Source organism: Scomber scombrus, chromosome 4, assembly GCF_963691925.1.
Source record: "Scomber scombrus chromosome 4, fScoSco1.1, whole genome shotgun sequence".
NCBI classification, from domain to species: domain Eukaryota; kingdom Metazoa; phylum Chordata; class Actinopteri; order Scombriformes; family Scombridae; genus Scomber; species Scomber scombrus.
This window is the reverse complement of record NC_084973.1, coordinates 15,071,707-15,083,926: the sequence shown is the minus strand read 5'-3', so window position 1 is coordinate 15,083,926 and position 12,220 is coordinate 15,071,707. Positions and strand designations below refer to the sequence as shown.

The 12,220-nt window shown below is 43.3% G+C and overlaps 1 protein-coding gene across 1 annotated transcript; it reads left to right on the top strand.

Moving 5' to 3' along the window:
- Nucleotides 1-809: 809 nt before the first annotated feature.
- Nucleotides 810-8,373, top strand: rgmb (repulsive guidance molecule BMP co-receptor b). Its single transcript, XM_062417961.1, has 3 exons — nt 810-1,327; nt 5,225-5,772; nt 7,577-8,373. Exons 1-3 carry the CDS (start codon nt 1,210-1,212, stop codon nt 8,333-8,335), a joined length of 1,425 nt encoding a protein of 474 aa, XP_062273945.1. The 5' UTR covers nt 810-1,209; the 3' UTR covers nt 8,336-8,373.
- The last annotated feature ends 3,847 nt before the right edge of the window (nt 8,374-12,220 follow it).

The window sequence follows — 12,220 nt, the reverse complement described above, 5'->3', positions numbered from 1 at the left end:
CTGGGGGTGTTTACATTGTCTACTTACCTTGTACCTTGTGTGTTGTAATGTCTGGACTGTTTTGTGTCATTTATGCTGTAGGTGCTGTATAAAAAACAATAGTTTATATTTACTGCAACAATAAGGAGAGTTCATGTTTCCAACTCAACTCCACTGTCATTTAGTTAAACAGAAATCATGCATGCCGATCTGCCTTGGACATAAGACATGATTTTGTTGATATTGAGTCTGGGATTCTGTATTTATTTATTTATCTCCAACAAACAAAGATGTTGATGAATGAGTGTGATTATGACCATTATTACATATAACAAACTAATTTCACATACGATTTCCTTTGTTGTTCAAGTGGTAGTATTAGTAGAAGTTGTAGTATTTTTAAGGTTTATATAGATATATAGGAGGCACATTTTACCCATTAAATCAGCACACAGTTTGTCTTGATTTGCTTCCACTCCGTCAAATAAAATCCCTTGGCAGCATTACTGTATTATCTTCAGTATATATACAGGGATTTAATGGCATCTTACCAATGTTTTACAACTTTTATCACAGTCCTCTTTGTAGACCCCCCCCCCCCCAAACACACACACACACACACACCCGCACACACTTCTCTCTCTCTCTCTCTCTCTCTCTCTCTCTCTCTCTCTCTCTCCCTCTCTCTCTGTAGTCCTGGTAGGCGGGTTTTCCGCCAGCAGGGTTTGGTTGATTCTCTATTGATTTGTTGGAGGGGCAGTGGCGGAGGAGGAGAAAGTGAAAGGGGAGGAGTGGAGGAGAAATCCAGCCTGAGAGAGAGAGAGAGAGAGAGAGAGAGAGAGAGAGAGAGAGAGAGATGTGATAGTGCGTGTGTGAGACTAGAGAGGAGAGCGCAGAGTGATCATAATCAAGGCAAAAGTCCGACCACGGAGGGAGCGCACTTAAATCACGTGGGGTGTGGATTTGTACGGGTAAAAAAGTAAAAGTGTCGTCGGAGTGACTTGTGCTTACACTTTGTTTTCCTCCTCTCTTTGCCTTTCCAACCCCCTCCTCCGCCCTGCATTCCGCGGAGCAGCTGTGTTTTAATGCCCCTGCGCACCCGAGGAGGAGAGGAAGGAGAGAAGAGTGAGGAAGAAGAGGCAGAAAAAGAAGTGAGAAGGCCTGGACACCACCCCTCCTCGCCCTTTGGAGGTCTGTCCACTCTCCCCTCCTGGCCCTGCATGGACGGGGATGGGGAGAGCCGGATGCTGTTGCCGCGGGGCTGAGCGCCTCGCCTCCCCGTCTCTGGTGCGCCGCTTCCGGCCACTGCTACTGCTGATCATCGCTTTGTGCTGCGGTGCCCACATAGGTAAGTAACTGCACTTAATCACTGCATCGATTTGCGTGCCTCTCGGATATAATCGCAACTAATACGTGATTTTGCGCACTTTGTTATAATATTTCGCACCAATTTCTGTGTGCTGCACTACATCCAAAGTAACTACATTTCTTTTCAGTCCGTTGCATATGGAAGTGATCAGCCACACTCTATCAGTTATTAAGCGTAGGTAATCATTGTGTAGTCAATCTTTGTGTTGGGCCCAGTGCTGCCTGACAATGGCTCTCTCTCCAGCGGCAGTGCAGCACTCTGAGCACGGATCGAGTTTCTCCTCCTCTCTCCTGGGCCGTCATTCTCCTGTCTGCCCCTTAATGGCTCATGGAGGAGGGGAAGGAAGAAAGAGTGACTACCTCCCCTCATGTCCATGTATTACAGACTGCAGCTTTCATCAATATCAGAGAGTGTAAATCTGCGCATAAAAAGTTAGTGTCAGGGATTTAGTGTGTTGTAAATCTGATCTACAGTTTGTTATGTTCAGTTGCATGATGCAAAATAATACTATGCATCTTAGTGAATAGTATTAAATTGATCCAAGTTACTCTGAGGCTAAGACTCTTTGAAGAGAAAGAATAAATTAATGCCTCTCTAAAAATCTAACATTTTCTTTATATTAGTTGTTGGTTGTCTTCTGACTATCACCTAGAGCAGAAACGGAGACAAAATCTGGACAGAAAAGAAAACAAAGCCTTAAACAAAAGAAGAGTCTGTTCACTGGAAACCAAAGGTTAATAAGGTGTTGTTAAAAATTACTGACCCTAAAACATAACTGACTTTTGGATAGACTACTTTGCTGTGGCTGTACAGAGGTTATGATTTACTTACCTCTGATTTGGTTTGTTTTAAATTCACTTGGTTACATTTGACACAGATGCATTTTTCATTTGGTTCAAAAAGCAGGATGACCTCTTTTTTGGGTGGGACAGAGTCTGTGTGTGTTGTACATGTGCAGGGGGTCGGCTGTTGTGTCGGCTGTCTGTTGAGCAGTCACACCTCCAGTAATTAGTTTAACACGGCTCAGGCAGCGGGACAAAACCGCCTCTGCACGCAGCCTGGTGAGACCCACTTCACATTAAAGATCTTGGCACCTTCTGCTAAATGTGTGCCACCTGGAAATAATGTGTATTATTTAGTCTGTTCAAACAAAGACAATGTTTTATTTGTTATAACTTTTACTTTTCAGAGTATTTTAGACATATTTCATCATCAGCTCCATGTGTCTGTTTAGATGGGGAGGCAGGAATGTCTGAATCGTTCACAATGTCTAGTTGAGAGAGACAGAAAGAGAGGCTGCTAGCTGTAATGAGCTCCTGTAAAGCTTTGTATCTCTGTGCTAGGAGGGCTGTTTGTGTGATTTGAACTCAGCGTGTGAGAGAGTGCACAACAAGGTGATCAATAAACACTTCACAAGCCATTCCCTTGGTTGAGAGATGATCCCAGTAGATCCTTTTCTGATCTCCGGAGATCAGAGGGAGGCTGCCGGATAGGCAGACGAAACCGGCGTGATTCAGCTTGTGGATCTTTTGACCTCTGTCTGATCAGATGTTTGCTGAAGGCTGAAAACTGCGCTGATGGAGGCAATAGATCTGAGATGGAGAAAAATAATATCTGACAACAGATGAGGCTTGAGAGCAAAGAAGGGACGAGACCTACAGTATGAGCTTATGAAGGAAGCTGGGGGAGGGGGGTGGAGTGAAAAAAGAAGTTAATATTGTGGTAGGAGATGGAAGTGGTGTGGGCATTGCTGACTGTTTTATTGTGTCTATATTAGATACTTACCCAAGGGGATGAAGCAAACCAGGCTCTGGATGTGTTGAATGACCCTCATGCATTATTTTTTCCCATAAGGAGTTTATCCCCTTCTTAATAATATTTTCAAGTCAATTCAATATTCATCACCTTGACTCGTCTTACCACAAATTGCTTATTTATATGCATAGATTGGATTTTCTTTTCAAAGTAGGGCTATGCGTGCTTAGAGAAGGCGCTTAAGAGGACAGCTTCACAAAAGGGAGACCATGGGAAGCCTTGAAGAACAAAATAAAGTGTTTTAATATTGATTTGGAACGTTATTAATCATCATGTGGATATCCTCTTTTTGGATGGGAGGGAGGCAAGTGTGCAGGAGCAGCAAAATGGGAGCTGCTGCTTGGATCCAGTGTCTTGCTCAGTGAAACTTCAGCAGATGGTTGTCATCAGAGAGGTTTTAACCTTTATATAAGCCAGTGGTTTTGAACCCAAGTTCTTCATTTGGGGGTCGGCGTCACCCTGCTGGGAAATGTTGGTGAATGAGTGCTTTTGTGCCTTTTAGAGCAGCTCATGATTCTGATACCTTCCGAAAGAGAATAAACCTGCTCTGATTAGATTGGGAGCGGTATTTAGGTACTGCCTGCAGATAGGGAAAGAAGGGAGGCTGTTGGTGCGCCAGTCAAAGAGACAATGCATCCTCAGTGCTCGGACGGTCTGTACAGTGGTGGTTGGCATGGCACGCAGCCTATGTGTGTGTGTCTGGATGTGTGTGTCTGTGGGTTGGTGTCAGTATTTAACAGGCAGGAGAGAGATTCTGAAGCGTGGTGCGAGTAGGGGTCCGTACCTGCACCCTGATTTCTAAAACTAAGAGCACTACTGCCCCCAAATGGGGGCGCCCCACTCCTTCATACCCCAAAATCAAATACATGTGCAAAGAAGAGCTGGAATGAGCTGTGTGTGTGTGTGTGTGTGTGTGTGTGTGTGTGTGTGTGTGTGTGTGTGTGTGTGTGTGTGTGTGTGTGTGTGTGTGTGTGTGTGTGTGTGTGTGTGTGTGTGCGTGTGTGTGTGTGTGTGTGTGTGTGTGTGTGTGGTTGTTAAGTGATAGTGTGACATTAAGAGAATCTGTTGATTTCAGTCAAAACCATGTAGAGACTGATTTTGCTTGGCCATTAGGAGATCATACCACCATCTGAAGATCACGGACTGTCTGTGTTGAACAGAAGCACAACCAGCATTCTTTCTAAGAAAGAAAGCTATTTGTGTGTGTTTGTGTGTGTGTTTGTGCGTGTGTATGTGTGTATGTGCAGCTGCCCATACACTGCAGAGCCTCTCTCTGGCCTAATCTAATAGGAGCATGCTGTGACTGATGCATTAGGTCTGGTCTCTAATCTCTCTCTCTCGCTCTAAATCCCCCTCTCTCTCTCTCTGATGATCTATGATATAAAAGGCTGATTTGACCCTTGTTACATTCAGAAATGTAGCAATAGATAAAACATCAGGGAACATTTTGGACCAAGAAATGTGCTCCTACTGTGTACAGGGACTGAATAATCAGTCTCCTGGATGCATTTCCTTACTTCAGCCTCCTCTAAAGCTCATCGTTATAGCTGTAAACAAACATTAAAGGGACATAAAACATAACTTGAAAGCCATATTTAATAAAGGTTCATTTGTGATGTGTATTTTCTGGTCTAATACACCTTGCATCATCGAGCTCTTTCTGTCTTTAATACCAGATGTGTTAGGAATTTGTAGTCTTTTTCTTTGCTACAGGGCTGTAAGCAGTATTATCTCACCCCTTGTAGGAAAATGCTCTTTATCTTTTCTCTCTGCCTGCTCTTTGGTTTATTACACTCCAGGTCTTTACACTCTCAAGAGCGGCACCGCTGATTGATTAAAACTTTCAACTAGCGGCAGCTTCTTTTTCCAGTTTTATTAGGTTTGATTGCAACAGGCTGGTAACATTGTGTGCTTAAAATCAAAGCGTAGCCAACATCACAGAGTCCTGTTTCCTTTTCTAGTTACAGCCAACTGAAAGACTTGTGTGGTAATCTTCTTGGCAGTTTTGAGCTGGTTCTATCGCTTTAATGACAACTTTTTTTCTCCCTGTGTCCTCTCTAGGTCAGTGCCAGGTGGCCACCCCTCAGTGCCGTATCCAAAAGTGCACCACTGACTTCGTCTCCCTGACCTCCCACCTCACGTCCGCTGTGGATGGCTTTCATACCGAATTTTGCAAGGCTTTGCGGGCGTATTCAGCCTGCACGCAGAGGACAGCCAAGTCCTGCCGGGGGAACCTGGTCTTCCACTCTGCAGTGCTGGGCATCTCAGACCTCATGAGCCAGAGGAATTGCTCCAGGGACGGGCCCACTTCTTCCACACACCCCGAGGTTCAACCTGAGCCCTGCAACTACCACAGTCGCACCCAGCATGCCCACACACACTCCCATGCTCATGCACACTCGCACTCCCATGCTCGCAGCCACAGCCACTCGCAGCCTGGGTACCTGTTCTGTGGGCTGTTCGGGGACCCCCATCTGAGGACGTTTAAGGACAGCTTCCAGACTTGTAAGGTGGAGGGGGCTTGGCCGCTTATTGATAATGACTATCTGTCGGTTCAGGTCACTAATGTTCCAGTGGTGACGGGCTCCAGTGCTACAGCGACCAATAAGGTGAGGAGAAAGCTGTTTTAAAGGTTGAGGCAGAGAGAAATTGGCTTTTTGGGGTGTAATTTACTGTTATTAAGCTTATAAGAGTTTCTTAAGTGAGATCAGCTGTAATCTAGTTTATTTTTGTGTTAGTGTGTGTGTGTTAGAGAGAGGGAAACACTCTCTATAATGACCTCTAAGTTGCTTTTCTCTGCCTCAGAGGAAGAAATCTTATCACTGTGAGGCTGGAACACACCCCTGCTCTCCTTGCTCTACTTTTTTCTCTCCGTTTCTTTCACTTTCTGTGTCTCGTTCCCTCAGACTCACAGGTGTGAGGCAAACAGCCTGATCTTGTGACTGTCTCTTGTGACTCAAGCAGTGTTGGAAACCTAACTTGGTTAATGGCTGCATATAGCCTGACCTCTAATAACATGGAATGAGATGTGTGAAAGGATCCACTGTTTACTTATGTGTGTGTTTGAAAGTATTTGTGTGTGTGTGTGTGTGTGTCACTCCTTGTAGCACTTAAGTGGCACTCCTTGCACTCAGCACTATGTGTGTTATAGGTCCTTATCTGTGTACAACAAAAAATGGACACATGCACAAAGACATACATACACACCACCAAATGGATGATGAGCTGCACAAGGTGATCTTTGTGGTGTTAAAGAAGCTATGTTGATGTTTCCCCTGATGATCTGCCCTCTCAAGCTTAGTCGATAGCTTTAATTATTAAAACACATACACACCCATGCAAACACTTAGTCATGCACACATTGGCTGATACACATACACATTAAGCAAATAGTATGGGTGCTGCACTGTGGAGCTGAAGGTTTGACCTTGCGTTAGAGGTGGGGCAAGTTATTAGTCACGATTATTAGGGGGACCCCCCCCCCCCCCCCCACCACCACCACACACACAAACACACACACACACACACACACACACACACACACACACACACACACACACACACACACACACACACACACACACACACACACACACACACACACACACACACAATTTAACAGCCCTCCAGGATTAATGGCCTACCAGGCCTCATTCCTCATGGCTGTCATGTGAACAAAGCAGCCATTCACCGGAACTATGATGCTAGTGCTAACCGTAATGCTCACACCACACCCTGTATCCACCAGTGTGTGTGTGTGTGTGTGTGTGTGTGTGTGTGTGTGTGTGTGTGTGTGTGTGTGTGTGTGTGTGTGTGTGTGTGTGTGTGTGTGTGTGTGTGTGTGTGTGTGTGTGTGTGTGTGTGTGTGTGTGTGTGTGTGTGTGTGTGTGTGTGTGTGTGTGTGTGTGTGAGAGAACATGTTTGCATAGCTGTGTCAAATTACTACTTGTTAAAACGCCATTTAGTCATTTCTCACACATAGTGTGATTAGAGTCAATAACCTGTGTAATGGGTGAATGTTAATATTTGTGCTGGTGTGTGTGTGTTTAGAGACCTTTTAGCTTATCTGTAGAGCTGCAGCCATTGATAATTATATTATCCATGAATCTGATGATTATTTTCTCAATTCATTGATTAATGTCAGAATAGTAAAAACTGTGCACCACAGTGTCCCAGAGCCTAATGTAAAGGTGTCAAATTGTGAGGTTTGTCCAACTAACCATCCAAACTCCAAAAAACCTGGAATGGAATTTAAACAATAAATCAAATTATTTGCTGATTAATTTTCTGTTGATTGTCTAATTGATTAATCGGCTTATCATTTTGGCTTGAGTTATCGCCTTAATGAAAGTTGCGTGTGTTCAATATCTTTAAACTACAACTTATCTGATGCTCTCTCTTTCTGCTCTTTAGATCACCATTATCTTCAAGCCCTATGAGGGTTGCACAGACCAGAGGGTCTATCAGGCCGTCACAGACAATCTCCCTGCTGCCTTTGATGATGGCACTGTGAGCAGTGGAGACCCAATCCACGCTTCTGCTGGTGCAGACGGTGCAACTGGGAAGGTGCGGGCTCTGTGGATCTCTGAGCGCAGCCCGGGGCACCACGTGGAGCTGCATGCTGGCTACATTGGCGTAACGGTGATTGTCCGCCAGCTGGGTCACTACTTGACCCTGGCAGTGCGGATCCCTGAGGAGCTGGCTCAGGCCTACGATGCCTCCCAGGACCTGCAGCTCTGTCTGAACGGCTGCCCCAGCAGTGAACGCATCGACCAGGGAGGACATTTGCCTCTCCCCCTGTCCCCACCTGCACTCGGCCTACAGGTTCAGCAGCTTCGTCGGCCCAGCTACTCCTCACAGACACAATCATTGCCCTACGGTGCCCCCCAGGTTTTCGGTGTGGAAGGGGCAAAGGAGCGCTGTCGGGAGCAGCTGGAGGTGCAGGACATTTACTTCCACTCGTGCGTGTTTGATCTCCTGACCACCGGGGATGCTAACTTCACAGTGACGGCGTACAGTGCCCAGAAGGACATGGAAAGTCTTCACCCACACCAGGACAGATGGAGGATCTACCCCCGCGGCTCTGCCACCTCCACCATACACCTTGATTCTCAACATATCAAACACCTCGCTCTGTTCCTGCTTTGTGCACTGAGCATGGGGTTCATGTAAGAGGGGACATCTTTGTGCCTGCATGCCTGTGGGCTCGTGTATGTGTGTGCACTAGAAAGAGAGTTTTGGGAGTTTTTTTTCTGAGCACTGAAACTGCGCACTGGTTCCTTTCTTGCAGAGAGGAAACAGCAGGCTGGACAGTTACTGGGAACTAGAAGTATTTTTTAGGAGAAGTGGCACACCTCCCAGCGGGCACAACAGAGATTGACAACACTAACAGCACAGCATCTCACTGCAGGGGTCAACCCGGCAGAATCAGCCGTCTGGGGAATAACACAGGAGACGTGATAATTCATCTTTGGATAGGATGCCATAAATGCTTCTGTGTGGGTGAATTGAGTGTGTATCACACAATATGGATATACACTCCAGACTGTAAATAGTTTGTTTTGTCTTCAGTGCACAGTGTAATGGCGTAGGGTTTGTTTTATTGTGCCATTTGATGTGATTTTTCTTTAATACCTCAGACAGAGGATGTTTGTTTTAACAGAAGCACTTTATTTTGATTTTTGTTTTGTTTTGTACAAATCCACATCAGTGTTTCTTCTTCACACAAACTGTCCTCCACCAAAATCCAATGGCTCACGTTTTGAAGATATCTGAGAAGTTGGTTCTGGTTCCTGTCAAAATGAATATCTGTAGAATACAAGGAGCTGCCATTTTTGTTCATCATCATTCTTCTAGGAGCTGATATGACACAGCGTCTCATTTTGAGTCAGTTAATGTGAGTTGTTCTCTTTTGAATGTATTATTAATATTGTCACAAAAAATGCCATCAGTACTATTTTGTTGTTGTATGAATTTGTTGTCTTTCCTCAGTCCTGATTTCAAAGTGTGTGTGTGTGTGAGTGTGTTTTTTTTTTTTAACTAGTTGGTGACATGCGTGGATGTGTTTTCGTTTCCTCTAAGAATCATATTAGAGGAATTCCTACCTTTTTGCCAAGAGGCTGTGACCACATGGGCTCATGTTTGTTGCTCACCGTATTCTTTGTTGTGTTCATTTGAGCCAAAGACAGATTATGGTAGCCTTGTAAGAGGGGCGCAACGGTTTTCATGTACAAAGGAAATCATAACTTATCACCCAACCAGCACCTTCCCCTCCTTTTCCTCTGTTTGTAAACTTGCTACTGTAGACTGTTTTTCTCCTATTGCCAGAATTGATGAGCTGCTCCTTACTGGGATACGTGTAAGATACTGGAGAGTAGACAAAACACTGCAAATCACTGAGAAAACTTCCACACCCACCCACCACCGTATTTCAGCAATGAATTGTGGGAAATTTCTGCTTTTTTATACCTGATGGAAATGTGTTAATTCTTGAGACTATGAGCCTTCATGATATTTAAATCTGTATGATTATGCCCCATTCAGTTGGCCATAAACTTAATCTCAGTTTTGGCATTGTGATCTCTTACATCATGTGTGAGTGTCAGTTTGGTGAAGAGTGACTGGTCAATGTTGAAATACTTAACTTATTTATGAACATAGTGTCCTGTAGAGGAAGTTAAGCTCCATATTCTTGCTGTTGGATAATAATTTAAAAAATGTCAGATGTGATTGTACTGCCACCTAGTGGTGCTCTGTTGCTATGTCAGTGTGTTATTCAAGGGCGCTTAAAAAAACATGGAGGAAAAAAAACTGTGTGCAAGTGTTTTTATTTTAAAAACAATGAAGTGAAAACAACCTTACTTCCTGTTTATTGATCATGTTTTTAACAGGAATAAGAAAAAAGAAAGAAACAACAAGTATAAAGTAATGTATATTTGTAGACATTCAAAAACAAGCAACGTTTTTTTTGTAATTCAAGAAGTTAAAAATTAAAGCTGAATAAGACCTAACACAGAGATAAAACACACACACACACACACACACACACACACACACACACACACACACACACACACACACACACACAAATATATTCATATAAGGGTGTTCACTAACCCATCTGTCTGAGGTGAACTTTTTGATCAGATAACAGGTTTGGCCTCATAAACACAACCTGTTTCCAACTGCCACAGTTCGCAACACCTGGGATGTCAATGAAATATGGCCAAAAGAGGTGCACTAAAAGCTAAGAGCTGCCTCTCCTGTGATCTTAAAAGTAGATATTTTCCCATTTAATCCATGAGATACTTTAGTGTAAGACCATTTTCATGAAGCCAACAACAGGGATGGATCATACTCCTCATCTTCGGGTGTAGAAATCCTCACTTTGCAGAGCTCAGAGAAGAAACATACTCCTTTTCTTGCTGGGTTAGATTTATTTTGAAGGTCACATGCAGCACCAGAAGCACTTTATTTCTCACCATCTGAAAAGTCAAATACACTGTTAAGATTTATGAAATAACAAGATTAAATCAAATTAAATAAGATGATTTCCCACTCTGTCAGACAGCAAGATATACTGAAAAAAGTATGACACTAAAGTCACCTGCATATATCTGCTCGATGTCCCTGCAGGTAATGTTACACTTATGGCCCTGTAATCCAATTAGATAACACAGAATCATCTTCTTACCACTTTATAACAGCATAAGTGGTCATCAGAGTGTTAAAGACAAGGCTCTTGAAGAAAATCAGCCTCATAGCCAGAACAGTCACGGTGTTTGTCCACACAACAACATCTGGAGATCAAACCACACAGACCACAATAAAGGACCACATCTGCATGGGTAACAGGAGAGATTTTATTTGTTTAAAAACAATTAAATATTACCTTTTGTCTCATCATCTTCATAGCAGGTCATGTCTTGATCACCTGAAAAAAAGTGTTTAAGGTTTAATTAAAAATCTAAGATAATTAAAGTTGTGAATAGATATAACCGTCTCTGAGCAGCTGTAATCCTACGTGAGGTGGTGGTGTGGTGTTTCCTGGTGACTCTGGGGTGTCGTCGATGACTCGCAGAGCAGCTGTATGATGGCCAGTCACTGGTCGCCACTGTGATAATCGCCACAGCACTGTGGTCACGATGCTTCCTATTTATAGCAATACTGTATAGTGTGCTGGACATCTGGCCTTCTGATGGCAACCTCCAGCTGACCTCCAAGTGCCCTCTCTTGAAGTCACTCACCATGCAGACCAGTAGTGTTAAGCCCAGCCTTTCCCCTGACAAGTGAACCGGAGGGGCCAGAGACGCCAACACATCACCCTCTACTCGTCCTGGGTCAGAAGGAGGAGGGAGGACAGTATGAGGGGAGCAGTAATAGCACTTACACAGTGTAAGGGCTTTAGTTGTAGATATGAGGCATTTTAAAATGTTGAAATATACGTGAGATAAAAATCTCAAACACTGACATCAAAATGAATACATAATTTAACAGTTTATAATGAAATCCATCATGCATTTAAATTAATTGCCAGATAAAACTGCAGATATGTTTTAACATCAATGACAAAACCTAAATCATTTGTTTTTTCCATATTGCTTTCTGCCATCTAACCAAATTTCATAAAATATTTGTATGTTGTAATCCTGTAAGAGTCAATACTCCTCCAAATTAGGACTTTTAGATTTTTAAATTCTTTCATGCATTTTTATTTTTATTTTTGGGAAATATAAATAATATTGATATGAATTTCCTTGGATTTCAGCCACTGAATAAACTTAAATACCCATGGTGGCCATGATATAAATACAAAACAAAAAGTTCTTCTGAAAGGTTGATATTTCAGATATAAGGCTTTCATTGACATGAGCTTCTAGCTCATTAATTTAAAATATATGTCACAATCAAATGGAAGAAATTAAAAGTTCAGGGCAGACTGGTGGAAAAATAGGGACCATTATTGTTGTCATACTCTTCTCTGTCCCCCTGTTTTCTGTCCCCTCATTATTTATCCAAAATGGGCAAAAATGCCCAAAAATAATCAAAAACTCTTAC